Genomic DNA, 16,017 nt, shown 5'->3' on the forward strand with positions numbered 1-16,017 from the left:
AAACAAGCGTCAGTCTGCCTCTAGTCTGAAGGATGAGATTTCAACTCCCTTTCAGGAGCCTTGATCATAACACTAGTTCTGAACTGAAGGAATCCTACACAATAATCCTTCCAGAGAAATGTTAATCTAAGGTTCATCTAACCTCTCAGAAACATTTATTAAATTTAAGCACAGGGCACAAGGCTCATCAGATCTGCAAGCAATTTTTGTCATGTAAACCTTGCATTTCCAATTGTATTGCAGTTTCACAGAGGACATATAACATAAATGCCACAGAATTTTGCACTGAGCCATAAAGAGATCTCAGGATATATAGTCAGACCGCTAAGGAATTATTTGTGCTTCTTTCATAATGTCCCAAAAATGTGGTCAGGGAACTACTATTATCCTTTTACTATAGGAAACACAGCAAATAATTTCCGTAAAGCAATTCACAAAAACTGCTGATAAATAAACTCAACTCTGCCTACTTCTACAAATGCTGCCAGACCCGTTGAGCATTTCCACTGTTTACATCATGCAAACGGCTACGGGATTATGGTCAGAGATAACTACCATATTCTTTAAATTAGGACTATAGAATCTACTGAAGAAATGGAGCACTAGTTTAATGTCTTAACTGAGAGACAACACCTCCAGCAGTATAGCAATCAGGTCAAGGAGTTTCCTTGTGCTGTTGCTTAAAGACGAGAGTAAACTCATGAGGCAGTGAGGCTGTGTGGGAATATAATATAATAGTCCATGGCAAAGTAAAAGTACCAGGAATGGGAAAGACTCCACACTTAAGGAAACATTGTGATCTTGAAAGTTTGTGAAAGGTTACAGTGATAGAAAGGGCAAGGACTTGGAAGGATATGATCACGAAAACTAATAATAATGTTAATGATTTGTTCAATAAATTACTTTTGATATGACAAGTCCAAAATATGACTCAAACTGTGGAGATGCATTATTAAAACATGCGGCCTGGTACAACTAAAGCTGCCACTATCTCATTACTGTGTGAGTGCGTTCAATCAGCAGCTGTCTAATTGAAGGTTCAGCTTCCATTACAACATAATTGCTGCTATAAAAGCAGTCGGTCCCAAAAATAGTTGTGGATAACTAGAAACAAGGAACTAAAAAAAAGAAGGCTTGGAGCAAGGTAGAAATGGAATGGGAAGGTGGTAATACTAGAAATTATTTTTTATGTTACCTTGTATTCCTCTTCTCTGAGAGAAATAGCTGAAGTAGAATATCACAGCTCTTACTGCTTTGGTTCATGCCGGAGAACACTCTAGGATTTGACCTGAAGCCTCCAACCATTTGTAAAAATTCTTCATACTGGAGGATGTCTAACCTCAGACACACGACAGCCAGGGAGAGCACGTTTACCTTCGGGTCTGAGAATGCACATGCCCATCTAATGTCAGGGGGCGGCTTTACATGTGCCAGTTGAATCCAGTAATGTTAACATCAGAAACAGCATCCAACTCGATGACATGCAGTTTTGCTGTCAGAAGCATTCCAAGTGAGCTGTTAAATCCTTCTATTTCATGAAATTTTAGCTCTTGTCATGGAATTACAGGAAGGAGACTATTCAGCCCATCACATCTATGTTGGCTTTGACAGAGCTCAGTCCTTCTCGTTCCCTTTCCCTATGGCCTTATGTGAAAATCAAGAAACTTATTTTTTTCACCCACACTTAGTAGCACAGTAGGCACATGTAAATTAAGATGTCAATGTCAATGTAAATCAAGTCTTAGGCACATATAAAAAAATTCTGTAAAGTGAAGATGCTTTCAAAATCATTGAAATAAAATGTTTCTAAATATCAGAAAATATAATATAAAGAGCGGTAAACAGTAAAAAACTAAATCATACCAATATTTGGTGTGACCACCCTTTCCATTTAAAACTGCATCAATTCTCTTAGGTACGTTGTTGTACAGTTTTATAAGAAAAATCAGCTGGTGGGTTGTTCCAAGCATCTTGGAGAACTTGCCTCAGTTCTTCTGCAGACTTTGGCTGTCTCACTTGTTTCTATCTCTCCAGGTAATCCGAGACACCCTTGATGATATTGAACCCATATGAATAAAATCTAGAGTACCTAAGATGTTTGTACAGCACTGCATATTGAGCCCAGTTACTTCTTGATGCTGACTCTATCTGTTGTACCCTGAAGAAAACGTCATTCAAAACTGAGGAACTAAACAATATACTCATCAAGTTCTGGAGTGGAAGTATTCAAAAACATAACAGTCCAACAAAATAACAGCAAATAAAGACCAGAAAGCATAAATGCATTAGCTTCAAAGAGTGATGTAATGAAAGCTACCTTTGTTATCATGCACAAATGTTTGTAAATATTTGATTAAAACATAATCTACTATATTGCTGGACAGAGGATAAGCTTTTGTATTTTTTGGCTAATTGTTGCCACATCAACTCATAAGCTTGATATCCATTTCACTCTATCGTGATGAGTGGACTCAGCATCTTGAACCTTCCTAGCCCTTTTGGGTAGAGAATTCCACAGAATCATTTCACTCCATAGGGAGAGTTTTTCATTTGCTCCCAGGTAAAGAACTTACTTCAAGTCTGCCCACTTTTAATGGGACTATAAATGCATGTCCTGAACATCCTAGCCAAAGAAAACCAACAGACATCTACAATGTCAAATCCTATAAGAATTTTAGATCTTCACCTCTCAAAAGAGTGCAAGTACATGCTGATTAATCTCTCCTGGAGACCATAAAGACCATAAGATATAGGAGCAGAAGTAAGCCATTTGGCCCATCGAGTCTGCTCCACCATTTAATAATGGGCTGATCCAATTCTTCCAGTTATCCCAGCACCCCTGCCTTCACCCCATACCTTTTGATGCCCTGGCTAATCAAGAACCTATTTATCTCTACCTTAAATGACTTGGCCTCCACAGCTGCTCGTGGCAACAAATTCCACATATTTACCACCCTCTGACTAAAGTAATTTCTCTGCATCTCTGTTCTAAATGGATGTCCTTCAATCCTGAAGTCGTGCCCTCTTGTCCTAGACTCCCCTATCATGGGAAATAACTTTGCCATATCTAATCTGTTCAGGTCTTTTCACATTCGGAATGTTTCTATGAGGGGTCACTCCCTCCAACAAACAATCAAGACAAAAAGATTCTCTTTACTTGTTACGTGTACATCAAAACATGGAGTAAAATGGGTTGCTTTCTTCAAATCAAACCAGTGAGGATTGTGCTGGAGGCAGCCGGGATGTGTTGCCACACTTCTAGAACCAATATAGCACGTCCACAATTTACTAACCTTTAACCTTGTGGCACAATTTACTAATCTTTGGAAGATGGAAGGATAGGAGGTCACGGGGCAGAAGTACGAGCTTCTTACAGACAGTTGTGGGAATTGAGCTCCAGTGTGGCTTGTTTGCTGGCATGGTAAAGTGACTGCGCAAACTGCTATGCTACTGTGCTGCTACATTCCAAGTCCCATTCTGGGAATCCAGCCAGTTAATCTCCACTGCATTCTCTCGATCACATGCATACTGTTTCTTAGGTATCAACACCAGATTTGTTAACAATATTCTGAGTGTAATTTCACCATAGCTCTTTGTAATTAAATCAGAACATTTCATATATGCATGGCACTAGGAAATACTGCCAGAGAATATAAATTGGAAGCACTTGCCCACTGCTTGACAGCGTACCTCTTCCAGGACTCTCATTTGTGTCAGTAGAATCATAACCATGTGTAACTTACAATCTTTAATAAAACTTACCCCAGAATGAAAACTGCTTGCCAAGCCAATCATTTGTTATCAATGTGATATTTTCACATGGTAAATTTATGAAACTGCCAGCAGTCAGAAGAGGCAATGCATTCGCAACATTACGCATATGTACATATAATAGTGGAAGGAGCAGAGCTCAGGTTTAAGCAATACACAGCATCACATTATAGCTACTGCTTCTCCAAACTACATCTAATTTAAGCTTAAGCACAAAGCAGGATAAATGAGAAGGAAATACTTACCTATACAAGGTTTCCCTAATGATCTTTGGGTATACTAAAGGAATTTGTAATTATTTAATTATTCTGCAAGGTGTGCACATCACTCTAAATAGAAAGAGGACCATGCATGTGCATATCGAACAACAAAGTACCGGATTTAGATGTTCCACTTGTGTCAACTTAGAAGCTTCACTTGATAATCCCATAATTGTGACATCTGATGATGTAGATGGTGCCATTTTGTTCTCTTGCTATTTTGGATAATGACTTCAGTCACTCCTTCTCAGAAAACTTTGAATTTGCTGTACAAGCTTAACATTATTAGCAGATCATCCTTCATTACAAGCTAGTTTCATGCTAGGTAAACCAAGTACAACATATTCCTACTTCTGTGCCTTGATTTATTTCTATTTTTCCCTCAAACTAGCCTGGTTAAAACCTTGCTTTGCAAAGTTCCGTGTGGATGTTTAATATAGTCCATGGACTAGATCAAATGCTTCTTCTGCCAGAGGTTTCTAAATCATTATTCTTCTGTTAATGAACTATGTACCTTAGCTAGCAGCCCATGTACAATTACAACCATCCCAGGTTACTGCCCCTGAAGGAATTTTCTGTAAAAGGAAGTGATTTCTGGTCTATAAACAAAATGCAGCAAATGTTCTCTAAGATTGCTAGGATACTATTTGCTGTGGGAATTAATTATCCCTTTACGACACATCTTATTTACTTGTACATTCTTTGGTATTTCAAGATAACAGATGCAGTTCAGGGACTGCAACATTTTTACGTTTGGGGTACCCAAACCCAATCTCAGTCTTCAAATACTCCCTAATCTCATTGGATCATCGATCATTATCTGACTGGAGCCAAAAACTTCCTCGGTAACCGATGGTATGTTTCAAACTCTAACCTCAGGGGATCAGCTTCTCAGTATCCTCTTCAGCTGATAATTGACAAGGCTCCTGCCAATGCCATTGATGAACGTGTCTCAGACTGTCCATTGTCTTGCTTTTTACTGAGTGGTTCTGCACCATGGCTGTGCTAAGACTTGGTGGTTATGGCTACCTCCCCTAATTTAAGGATCTCCACTTCCTCACTTCTATCACTTAGGGACACTTGGATCCTGTTCTTATTAGCATTTAGAGTTGGTCAGTCAAACTGTTTGCTTTCGTTATTGCAAGATATAACGCCAGGCCTACAGTTACCCAGTCAGCATGGCACTTCCTTTTCTTACACCAACCAAACTTGTAACCTGAAATCAATAAGAGTTGGAGTCAAATGCACCAAACCCCTTTTTGATTTTACACTGCAAATGTAGTGAGGCTTCCCTGCCTCATTTAAGGAACATACAGCTTGCTGAGAAAAGAGTATCTACCCTGGACTGATTTTGAATTGGAGCCCAACGATGAAAGAACAGTGAATTATTCACAATGCAACTAATGACTACAGTTAGTTTGTAACCTCTACAGGAGACTTTTGCAAGTTATAAAATGCTTAAAGATATTGTATTATTGCGAAAGCTTTTCAGGATTCTATGAGACAAAAGAACTGTTGACCAATACTTTCTTGATATCAAATACCTCACAATTCTAAAGTTCCTATTGATGTGATATAAAATACAATGCACGAGATATGCAACAGCTCACAATGTATCTGCAGATCATTGACCTGAGATGTTAACTTGATTCCTCCCTCCACAAATGCTTCATGAGTCCCATGGTAATTACAAGCAGTACAAAGTCCAAAGTTCAAAATCAAATTATTATCAAAGTACATATATGTTACTGTATACAACCTTGGGATTCATTTTCTTGCGGGCATGCTCAATTAATCCAATAACCACAATAGAATAAATGAAAGACAGTAGCAACAGGACAGACAGCCCTGATAACAAACTGCACAAACACAAAAAAAAGAAAAGAAAAATAAATAAACAATAAACGTTGAGAATATGAGATGAAGAGACCTCGAAAGTGAGTCCACAGATTGTAGGAATTGTGTTGCAGTGAGTGAAGTTATCAGCTCTAGTGCAAGAACCTGACAGTAATAATTGTCCCTGGACCTGATGGTATGAGTCCTGAGGCTCCTGTACCTCCTTCCTGATGGCAGCAGTGAAAAGAGAGCATGGCCTGGATGGTGGGGTTCCCTGATGATGGATGCTGCTTTCCTGTGACAACACTCCGTACAGATGTTCTCAATGGTGATGGACTGGCCATATCCACCACTTTTGTAGGATTTTCTTTCTTTTCTTTTTAAATCTTTTTATTAATTTTCATATTCATAAACATAGCAACAGTACTAATACAAAGAGATTGGGATTACATTATTGGTAATTGACATATGCAAGCAAAAACTACAGATAATACAAGTATATTAGACCTCCCAAACTCTTAATATAATTAAACATGATAAAAAGAAAAATGAAAAAATATCAAGAAAAAAAAATTCAAAATTAAAAAAACTAAACTAAACTGAACTAAACAAAGCTGGGCTATTATATTACATCAAATACAATCATTAATGTCGTTAACTCCGCTCCTCTGTCCATATATTTTAGGTTAATTAAAAGAATTCGGAGAAGGTCAAGCTACATCATATGAAAGTGTTGAATAAATGGCCTCCAAGTCTCTTCAAATATAACCGAAGGATCAGAAGTGACACTTCTGATTTTTTCTAAATTTAAACATGATATAGTTTGGGAAAACCATCGAAATGCAGTAGGGGGATTGATCTCTTTTCTGTTCAAGGGCATTGGAGTTTCCACACCAGGCTGTGATGCAGCCAGTCAATATACTCTTCACCACACATCTATAGAAGTTTGTCAAAGTTTTAGATCTCATGTTGAATCTTTGCAAACTTCTAAGGAAGTAGAGCCACTGCCATGCTTTCTTCATAATTGTACTCAAATGCTGGGCCCAGGATATATCCTCTGAAAAAATAACACCAAGGAAGTTAGAGTTACTGACCGGCTCCACCTCTGATTCCCCCTCCCCCAGTGAGGACTGTCTCATGGACCTCCAGTTTCCTCCTCCTGAAGTCAATAATCAGCACTTTGGTTTTGCTAACATTGTGTTAGAGGTTGTTGTTGTGGCACCACTCAGCCAGATTCTCAATCCCTCTCTCCTATATGCTGATTCGTCACCACCTTTGATTCGGACAACGATAGTGGTGTCATCAGTAATTTCATATATGGCACTGGAGCTGTGCTTAGCCACACAGTCATAAGCGGAAAGCGAGTAGAGCAGGGGGCTAAGCACACAGTCTTGTGGTGCATCTGTGCTGATGTAGGTCGTGGAAGAGATGTTGCTGCCAATCCGAACTGACAGGGGTCTACAAGTGAGGAAATTGAGGATCCAAATGCACAAGGATGCATTGAGGTCAAGATCTTGAAACTTATTGATCAGTTTTGAGGGGATGATAGTATTGAATGTTGAGCTGTAATCGATAAAGAGTATCCCGATATATGCATCTTGTTGTCCAGACGTTCAAGGGTTTAATGAAGAGCCAATGAAAAGGCATCTGCCATGGACCAGTGGTGCTGATAGGCAAATTGGAGCTGATCCAAGTCACTTCTCAGGCAGGCATTGATAGGTTTTATCACCAATCTCTCAAAACACTTCATCACTGTGGATGTAAGTGCAGATGGACGATCATCATTGAGGCAAGTTACCAGGTTCTTCTTTCGCACCGGTACAATTGAAGCTTACTTGATGCAGGTTGGTACCTCAGACTGCCGAAGCAAGAGGTTAAAGATCTCAGTGGAGACTCCAGCCAGCTGATCAGCACAGGTATTTAGCACTCGGCCAGGTAACCCATCTGGGCTGGATGCATTCTGAAGCATGCTCTCACGTTGGCCTTGGAGACTGAAATCACGGGATCATCATGGGCTGTAGGGTTTTGTGATAACTTCTGTTATTATTTCAAATTTCTATCAGCTATTCATGTGAAATTTGGTCTTTTGTGCAGAAGCAATAACAAATACAAGTCTTGATGCTTACGCGTTAACTTATAGAATGCATTTGCCAGGTAACAGACTGCATGACAACACAAACTAATTCATCTCAGATTGCTGTTCATTTAATTCAGCATTTGGAATCATTTTAAGTCTTTATTTCTGCAATGACGATAAAATTTAATAGATGTTCTCCTACCTGGTCAGTTAATTGACTTTGTAGTCTATTAATTCTACTTACAAAACACATGGTTTATTGTTCTTCTGTTTTGCCACAGATGGCTACAGGTATAGAAAGAGAATGTGAATAAAGGATTAGTCTGCAGTAATTATTTTGCAGGAACAGGTTTAAATAAGAACTTCGTGAGCTAATAGTAACCAGAAAAAAGGGAGAACAAAACAATTTCATTTCACAAGTAACGCACACAGAATGCTGAAGGAACTCAGCAGGCCAGGCAGCTTCTGTAGGGAAGAGTGAACAGTCAACGTTTCAGACCGAGATCCTTCGTCAGAATACATTTTGCAGGTCAGTTCATTTGAAGGGAGGAAGCCCGTATCAATGTCATTGGAAGCTCATTCCTGTGTGACATAGTGTATGCAAGTACACGTTTCATGCATTATGCACGTGTATACTCTACACTGAAAGATGAATAAACATTTTCCAATAGCTCTCCCATATTCTGCCCACAGTTAAAGTGTTGCACACACACACAAAAACATTACAAGTGAAGTCTCTATTGTTACCTGATCATGAAACCACATTTTACATGAGCAATTCCCAGTTCCCTGCTTCGCTGTCAAATGACATAACTCCAATATTCTCCAATACTATTCAAATTATAACATGTAAGTGCTTCAGAAATATTTATTCCTCTATCAACACCACCAGGACAGCTTATCTAGTTATTGCTATTTTAAAATTCTGGTGGCTTTGCTGTACATAATTTGGCTGACATATTCCCTGCATTACACCAATAACTATGTACTTGGCCGTAGAACATTGGGGCATTCTGTGGTCATAAGAGATTCGACGAAGTACGAGTTCTCATAGCACAGCTCAGGACAGATGAATGTTGAGTTTCTATTTATTTATTTATTATTAGTAGTAGTATTTTATTTTTGTTTTTTTCTTCTTCCATATTATGTATTGCATTGAACTGCTACTGCTAAGTTAACAAATCTCATGTCACATGTTGGTGATAATAAACCTGATTCTGATGTTGCTTTTATAACTACGTTGTAGAAGAACGTACCAGATCTGATATAATAGAAGGACCTTTGCCCTGTTGTTCTCTAACTTTATTTTTGCAGGAATAACGTGAAACTTACAGGAATTGATGGCTGTCAATTAAATTATAATTCGGTAAAGTTCCAACTATTTTGAAACGTTTCCAGAAACTTTTCCAAAAAAAAGAGGAAAAAACCCTGTGAAGTTGGAAAACTGAAACAGAACCATCTGCCGAAACTCAGCAGGACAGGCAGCATCTGTGGAGAGAAAAAAATGAGTTTGCATTTTAACATTTTAGATTGATAACCTTTGATCTGAAGAAAGGCTCATTGGTTTCAGACAATATGTTACTCTCTCCACAGATGTTGTCTCATCTTCTGAGTACTTCCAGCAATTTCTGCTTTTATCCCATCTTCCAGACCTTGGTAGCTCATATGATTTCCACCCTCTCCTGGGAAAATCTATGATTCAACCCCAGAGGTGACTTTGGAAGGCACCACAATTTGTCAGTCCTGTCAGTCTGCCTGTGCAGACCACTGTACCACAGCTGTTTCCAACAGCTGGCCTTCTCCAGTCACTGCAGAAAAGAACAACAGCTGAAAGAGGCTTGCTGAATAACAGGAGCACAAAGAGCTGTTTTTCAGGAATGCAGAGTGGGTTTCTCAAATGTGAGACAAAAGAGTCACTATCAAGAGGCTGTGTAAAAAGTAATAGCTACCTGATCATGGTATTGTGATTGAAAATTATAGTTTAAAATTGTTTGTGTTCTCTAATCCTGATCTTAGGTTCTTCCCACAGTTTTGTTTAAATTGTGCCACTCTCGTAGGGGCCCTCAATGCTTTGTAACAAGGATACTCCTGTATAAAGACAAGTTCCTGATGTGGTTATTAAGGTCAAGTAATCTGCTTCTCATTACACATGATTAGCCTTCACTGCAACCAGTTTTATGATCTTCTCATTCAGCAGAAAAGTCAATCTATTAACACCCTCAGGTAATGCAAAATCCACTACTAGGCATTTCTATTCCTTATTTTGGGCATGGCAACCCAAATATCCTAAAGGCAAGACTTGAATAATTTGTTGCTAGCTTGGTTTCTGACAGGTAATGATTAGTTGCTTTCAGAGCACTCACTCTAGAATTGAGCACTGAATTGTTAAGGCCCTCCTTAAATACAATGGCTTCTGACCAACAGGGTCATGTTCTATTGTTTATACTCATCTTAATACTTTGTAAGATTAAACTTGTCAGGATATAGTGACAGGCGATTTGCAGATATTTTTAACAACCCACGCTAATGGTCAGTGTAAACATGCACACCCTAAACATCTGACGCTCTCCAGACAGAAGAAGCTTCCACCCTTGACTGCAAATTGATAAGTAAATGACAAAAATATTATTTTCCTCCTTTCTTCAAAGACAGCATTCACAACCTCAGGGATAGAGCAATGATACAGCAGTTTTCAGAAATTCATTGCACTTTTTTCTGATTGCTGATAAATTGATATTTCATAGTTATTTTATAACTTCCACTTTCTTTTTCTATTGGTGCTGCCTAACCTGCCGAGTATTGCTAGATTTTTCTGTTTCTACTTCACATTTCCAGCATCTGCAGCATTTTTTATTTTTGATAGGATGTGACCATAGATATTTCCCTGTCAAATCACCCTGATTTGGAAATACAACTAGTTTATTTTGGTTGTACATCATTCCTATGCTGAAGGCATAGTTTCTACATTAGATGAGCACCTGATGAAGCTGTTTCACATAGAGTGCTCAGCATTGGGGAGAATTAAGTCACATCGTTCTGTGGTGTGTCTGGTGGTCCAAGTGTGCCTAACAATTTCATTTCTACAGTATCACTCTTTATACATCTGTGTGATTTAATGACAGCCTCCCTGAGCAAGTTGTGGTGAAACAATCCTCAACTCCCACCTCCTCACTGGACGCAGTTTTCCCCAAGCTCAAGATCCTTGGCCAAACCATCTCCCAGTCCTTGATTCCTCCCAACTCTCAGGCTCTGATTACAGGGTGTGACTCCACTCATTTCCAAGGACCCAATCTTCTGACCCCTATGGCATAAACTGGTGCAATGTGAAATTCTCAAAGGATCTAAGTTATTAGCCATCAAGACACTGGCTCATTTTGTCCTATCGCTGTATTTGAGGGATTTTGCTGCATACAAATTTGCTATTTGACAGCTACACCCCCAAGGTATCTATGAAGGATGATGTTCCCCTGTCAACCAGATACTATTTAAATACATATATTTTTCCTTATTTGTAGAAAACACCCCCGTTGCAGTGTATACATATAGAAATGGAGCAGTCCATGAAAGGTAACCAATACTTCCGAAAACAAATATTTTTGATTTAACCCTAGCCTAATCATGGGCAATTTATAATGACCAATTAATCTACGAACTGGAACATCTTTGGACTGTGGAAGGAAACCAGGAAACCAGGAGAAACCCCACACATTCCATGGGGAGAATGTATAGACTCATTACAGATGACGTCAAAATTGAACGCTGAACTCCAGTGCTCCAAGCTGTAAGAGTGTCACGATAACCATAATATCAATACAAGAATGGAAATTGCATGTCAACCATTGAGAATTGTAGCCAGTCTGCTTTTCAACTATTTCTATTCACTTTAGTTGCAATTACAAATAACCTTGGCCAACAAAAATCCATTTGTTTGGGATTTCAATTGATCCCCAACCTGAACAGCTGTTGGATACAATGGTTCCATATTTTTACTAGCTGTGCTTCTTCATCTTGTTCTGCATCCATTCAGATTTTAATCATAAACTTATTCCATTAGGTCTCAATGTGAACGATAATGAAATAAAGACCTTCTGCTCTGTGCAATCACAACTGTGATGGTGGAATTTCGTTCTCACTTTGAAGTAAGCCACAGCTCAGTCAAAACTTTCAGGGAAGGATTGACACTCTTCACCTTTCAGGGAAATTTAACTAGTTCACATTGTGCGCATTTCACACGCAGATTGAAGGGTACATTTATTACCCTCCAACCTTCAGTCTCCTAAACCAGTGTGATTAACTTCAGTCACCTCAACACTGCACTGATTCTACAGCCTATGGGCTCACTTTCAAGGACTCTACAACTTATGTTCTCAGCTTTATTTCTTTATTTTCCCCGTTTTTTATTTGCACAGTGGTTGCTCGTCACTATTTTGAGTGTGTTTTTTTTTATTAATTCCATTGTATTTCTTTGGTCTGCTGTGAATACCCACAAGAAAATGAATCTCAGAGTAATATATGGCAACATTGATAGTAAATTTATTTTGAACATGTTCTTCTTTAACTGCTGATATCAATTTCCTTCAACAGGTCCCCGGCCTTTACTGTCTTACTTAAATAGAATCCCATTGGTTAGAACCCTTCTAGTTAAGATGGCACTACCAAACATGTGCAATAGCTTTCTGGTAGTCAAAAAGCTAAGAAATACGACTACAACATCACAAAAAAATACCTTTTCTAAGGTCACTTGTGTTAAATTATTGCCACAAACAATGAAGGGGCGAGCGATGACAAGACGAGTTCAGGGGATGGGCAGAAATGGTGTGTTGCAGAATTGCCGCAGATGGCGTTCCAATGCCTGTACAACTGTCTCGTGAGCAAGGTTGGGTTGCTCTGGGCGCCAAGCTCATTTGAAGAGCTTGAGGGTGGCTTTGGGCTGGGCAACAAAAGCTGGACTCTGACCAAGTCGCTGGGTGGTGTGTTCCTGACCTGGACTTCCCTGCTGCAGCCGTGTCCTAGTGCGAGTTATGATTCGCTGTTTAGACAATTTAAAAACCAGCCCAGATCGGAGGAGAGAGCGGATTCCACTCACTCTCAACAGTCCTCACTCCTCTCTCCGATGCACTGGAGCCTTTTGCTATTCCATTAGTTGTTCATTTTAAACAACAGCACAGATAGACGGAAAAGACAGGGTATTGGGATCCAAGGTGAGGGACAATTTTGTTCATTCTCCATGATGATCACTCATCTCTCCATGGCATCGAGGCTATGAAGACTGCCCTAGCTGCTGTGTTCTGTGTCCATGAATATGATAAACTGATTTTGTTCATTCTCCATGATGATCACTCGTCTCTCCATGGCATCGAGGCTATGAAGACTGCCCTAGCTGCTGTGTTCTGTGTCCATGAATATGATAAACTGATAAGCTGGGCTTTGGGCCTAGTCCAGACTGCTCTGGGGCCCAGATCTGAGGACTCAGTTTTGGTTTGGAATACTGTTCTGCACTTCAATTATTTGCATCATTTGTATTTTTTTCTTCCTCTTGCGCATCAAGTGTTGATCTTCTATTTTCATTTTTATTCTTTTTTTAAAATTGGGTTCTTTTGGGTTTCTTACTTTGTGGCCACCTGCGTGCAAGCAAATCTCAAGGTTGTATAATTTATATATTCTTTGATAATAAATGTTCTAGAATCTTGAATCGATTTTGAGGTTGGACTTCCAGGTGGTCAAGGAGAAGCCATCTATTCAGCCATCAAGTATCAATAACAAGTACTTATCAAACGTGCCAGTATCACTGGAGTTGTTTATCAGGAAATAATGGGAAGATTTGCAGCCAAGTATCCCTCTCAGTGACTGAGGCACTATTTGTCACGCTGTACAGCTGCTTTAACATATTGAGAGAAGTAATTGCAGGAAAGATTATTCAAGCTTTCTAAATGTGAGACAGCAGACGGCATGAACAAATTCACCTCTATGGGGTGTCAAGCAATTACGCCACCCTGCCCTTCTGTGTGTGGCCCTTCACGCATCCTCTGAAAGTAATTATTTTTCTTTCTTTCTTTGCCTTAAGTAGAGGCAATTAGGCCACCCTCTCACGCTCACTAAGCTCTCCATTTTGCAGGAAGTGGACTGTCATTCTCCTGATTTACCGCCAATAAGAGACTTAAAAAAAAAATTTTAATTAAAAAATTCCTTTTGACCTCACACACCAATAAATTGACTCGATTACTTATTAGCCTTCTCCTTGCTGCTTGTGTAGCTTGCTGTCCTCCTACCTGCGTACAGGAAGTGAGGAGGTAGACAGGTGATGCATAGGAGTGGCTATGGGACTGCTTCGAATCAAGGGGCTGGGCCATGTTTAAGGACTCAAGAGGATCTGAAGAATACGCCACAGTTGCTATGGCTTTTGGAAAGCCATCTCACATGCGAAGTGGTGATTCTGGATCAAAGTTGGATGCTCGGCAGCTGTGGCAGGACTTGCATGCTATCACCCCCAACAGAGTGAAACCAAGCAACACAGGTGACAACAAGGCTTTGCTCCCAGATGAGTTCAATACCTTTTATGCTTGGTTCCACCTTCAAAACATGGAGACACCTTCACAAACCTCCACAGCCCCCAACAACCCTGTGATTTCAGTTTTTGAGGCTGATGTGAGAGCATCTTTCAGGAGGGTGAACCCACTGAAATCACCTGGCCTAGGCAGGGTATATGGCTGAGTACCAAAGATTTATTCTGATCAACGTTCTGAACTCCTGAATCTGGAGTGTTCACTGGTAACTTTAACCTCTCACTTTGGCAGACTGAGATGCACACCTTCTTCTAGGCAGACTTCAATCATACTGATTCCTAAGAAGATCATGGTAATCTGCCTCAATGACTATCATCCCATAGCACTTACATCCACTGTGAAGAAGTGCTTTGGGAGGTTGGTGAGGAAACATATCAACTCTTGCCTGAGGAGTGACTTGGCTCCACTCCAATTTGCCTACCATCATAACAGGTCAACAGCAGGTGCCATTTCATTGGCTCTTCACTCTACCCTGGAATATCTGGACAGTAAAGATGCATACATCTGGATGCTCTTCATTGACTACAGCTCAACATTCAATACTATCATCCCCTCAGAACTAACCAATAAGCTTTAAGAACTAGGCCTCAATACTTTCTTGTGCAACTGAATGTTCAATTTCCTCCCCTTAGTCCCCTTTTGAGTTGAAAGTCAAAGGACAAAAGTTTAGGGGTAACATGAGGGGGACCTTCTTTACTCAGAGAGTGGTAGCTGTGTGGAACGAGCTTCCAGCAGAAGTGGTTGAGGCAGGTTCTACGTTGTCATTTAAAGTTAAATTGGATAGATATAGGGACAGGAAAGGAATGGAGGGTTATGGGCTGAGTGCAGGTCAGTGGGACTAGGTGAGAGTAAGAGTTCGGCATGGACTAGAAGGGCTGAGATGGCCTGTTTCCGTGCTGTAATTATTATATGGTTATGTGGTATAGTCAGCTCATATTGACAACATCTCCTACATATTCTCCTTCAACCCAGGTGTACAACAAGACTATGTACTAGGTTTCTGCACTACACTTATGACTGTGAAGGTAAGCACAGCTCCAACGCCATATTTAACTTTGTTGACGATACCACTGTTGTGGCCAAATCAAAGATGGTGATGAATCAGCATGTACGAGGGAGATTGAAAATCTGTCTGAGTAGTGCCATGGCAACAACTTCTTTCATAATGTCATCAAGACCAAGAAGCTGATTACTGACTACAGGAGGAGGAAACCAGAGGTCCATGAGCTAATCCTCAATGGCAGATCAGGATGGAGAAGGTCAACAACTTTAAATTCCTTGGTGTTATCATTTCAGAGGGCCTCTCCTGGGTCTAGCACGCAAGTGCCATTACAAAGAGAAGCACCACAGTGACTTTACTTTCTTAGAAGTGTGCAAAGGTTCTGTATGTCATCTAAACTTTTGACAAACTTTTATAGACGTGCATTAGAGAGCATATTGACTGGTTGCATCACAGCCTGGTATAGAAACAATAATGCCCAACCTATCACAAATAAAACCCTCCGCACCA

At 39.8% G+C, this 16,017-nt stretch overlaps 1 protein-coding gene across 10 annotated transcripts in view; it reads right to left on the reverse strand.

Moving 5' to 3' along the window:
• zgc:158766 (uncharacterized protein LOC100009641 homolog) overlaps positions 1-16,017 on the reverse strand; it is a 357,736-nt gene that overhangs the window by 142,661 nt on the left and 199,058 nt on the right. The window contains exon 1 of one of the 10 annotated variants that reach the window (XM_063069720.1): positions 8,147-8,212. The exons of the other annotated variants lie outside the window; for them this stretch is intronic. Coding sequence (XP_062925790.1) covers positions 8,147-8,197 — 51 coding nt within the window. The 5' untranslated portion in view covers positions 8,198-8,212. Of the gene's footprint in view, positions 1-8,146; positions 8,213-16,017 lie in introns of those variants that run through there. 10 annotated transcript variants of the gene reach the window in all.

This window comes from Mobula hypostoma, chromosome 17 (assembly GCF_963921235.1).
Source record: "Mobula hypostoma chromosome 17, sMobHyp1.1, whole genome shotgun sequence".
Taxonomy (NCBI): Eukaryota; Metazoa; Chordata; class Chondrichthyes; order Myliobatiformes; family Myliobatidae; genus Mobula; species Mobula hypostoma.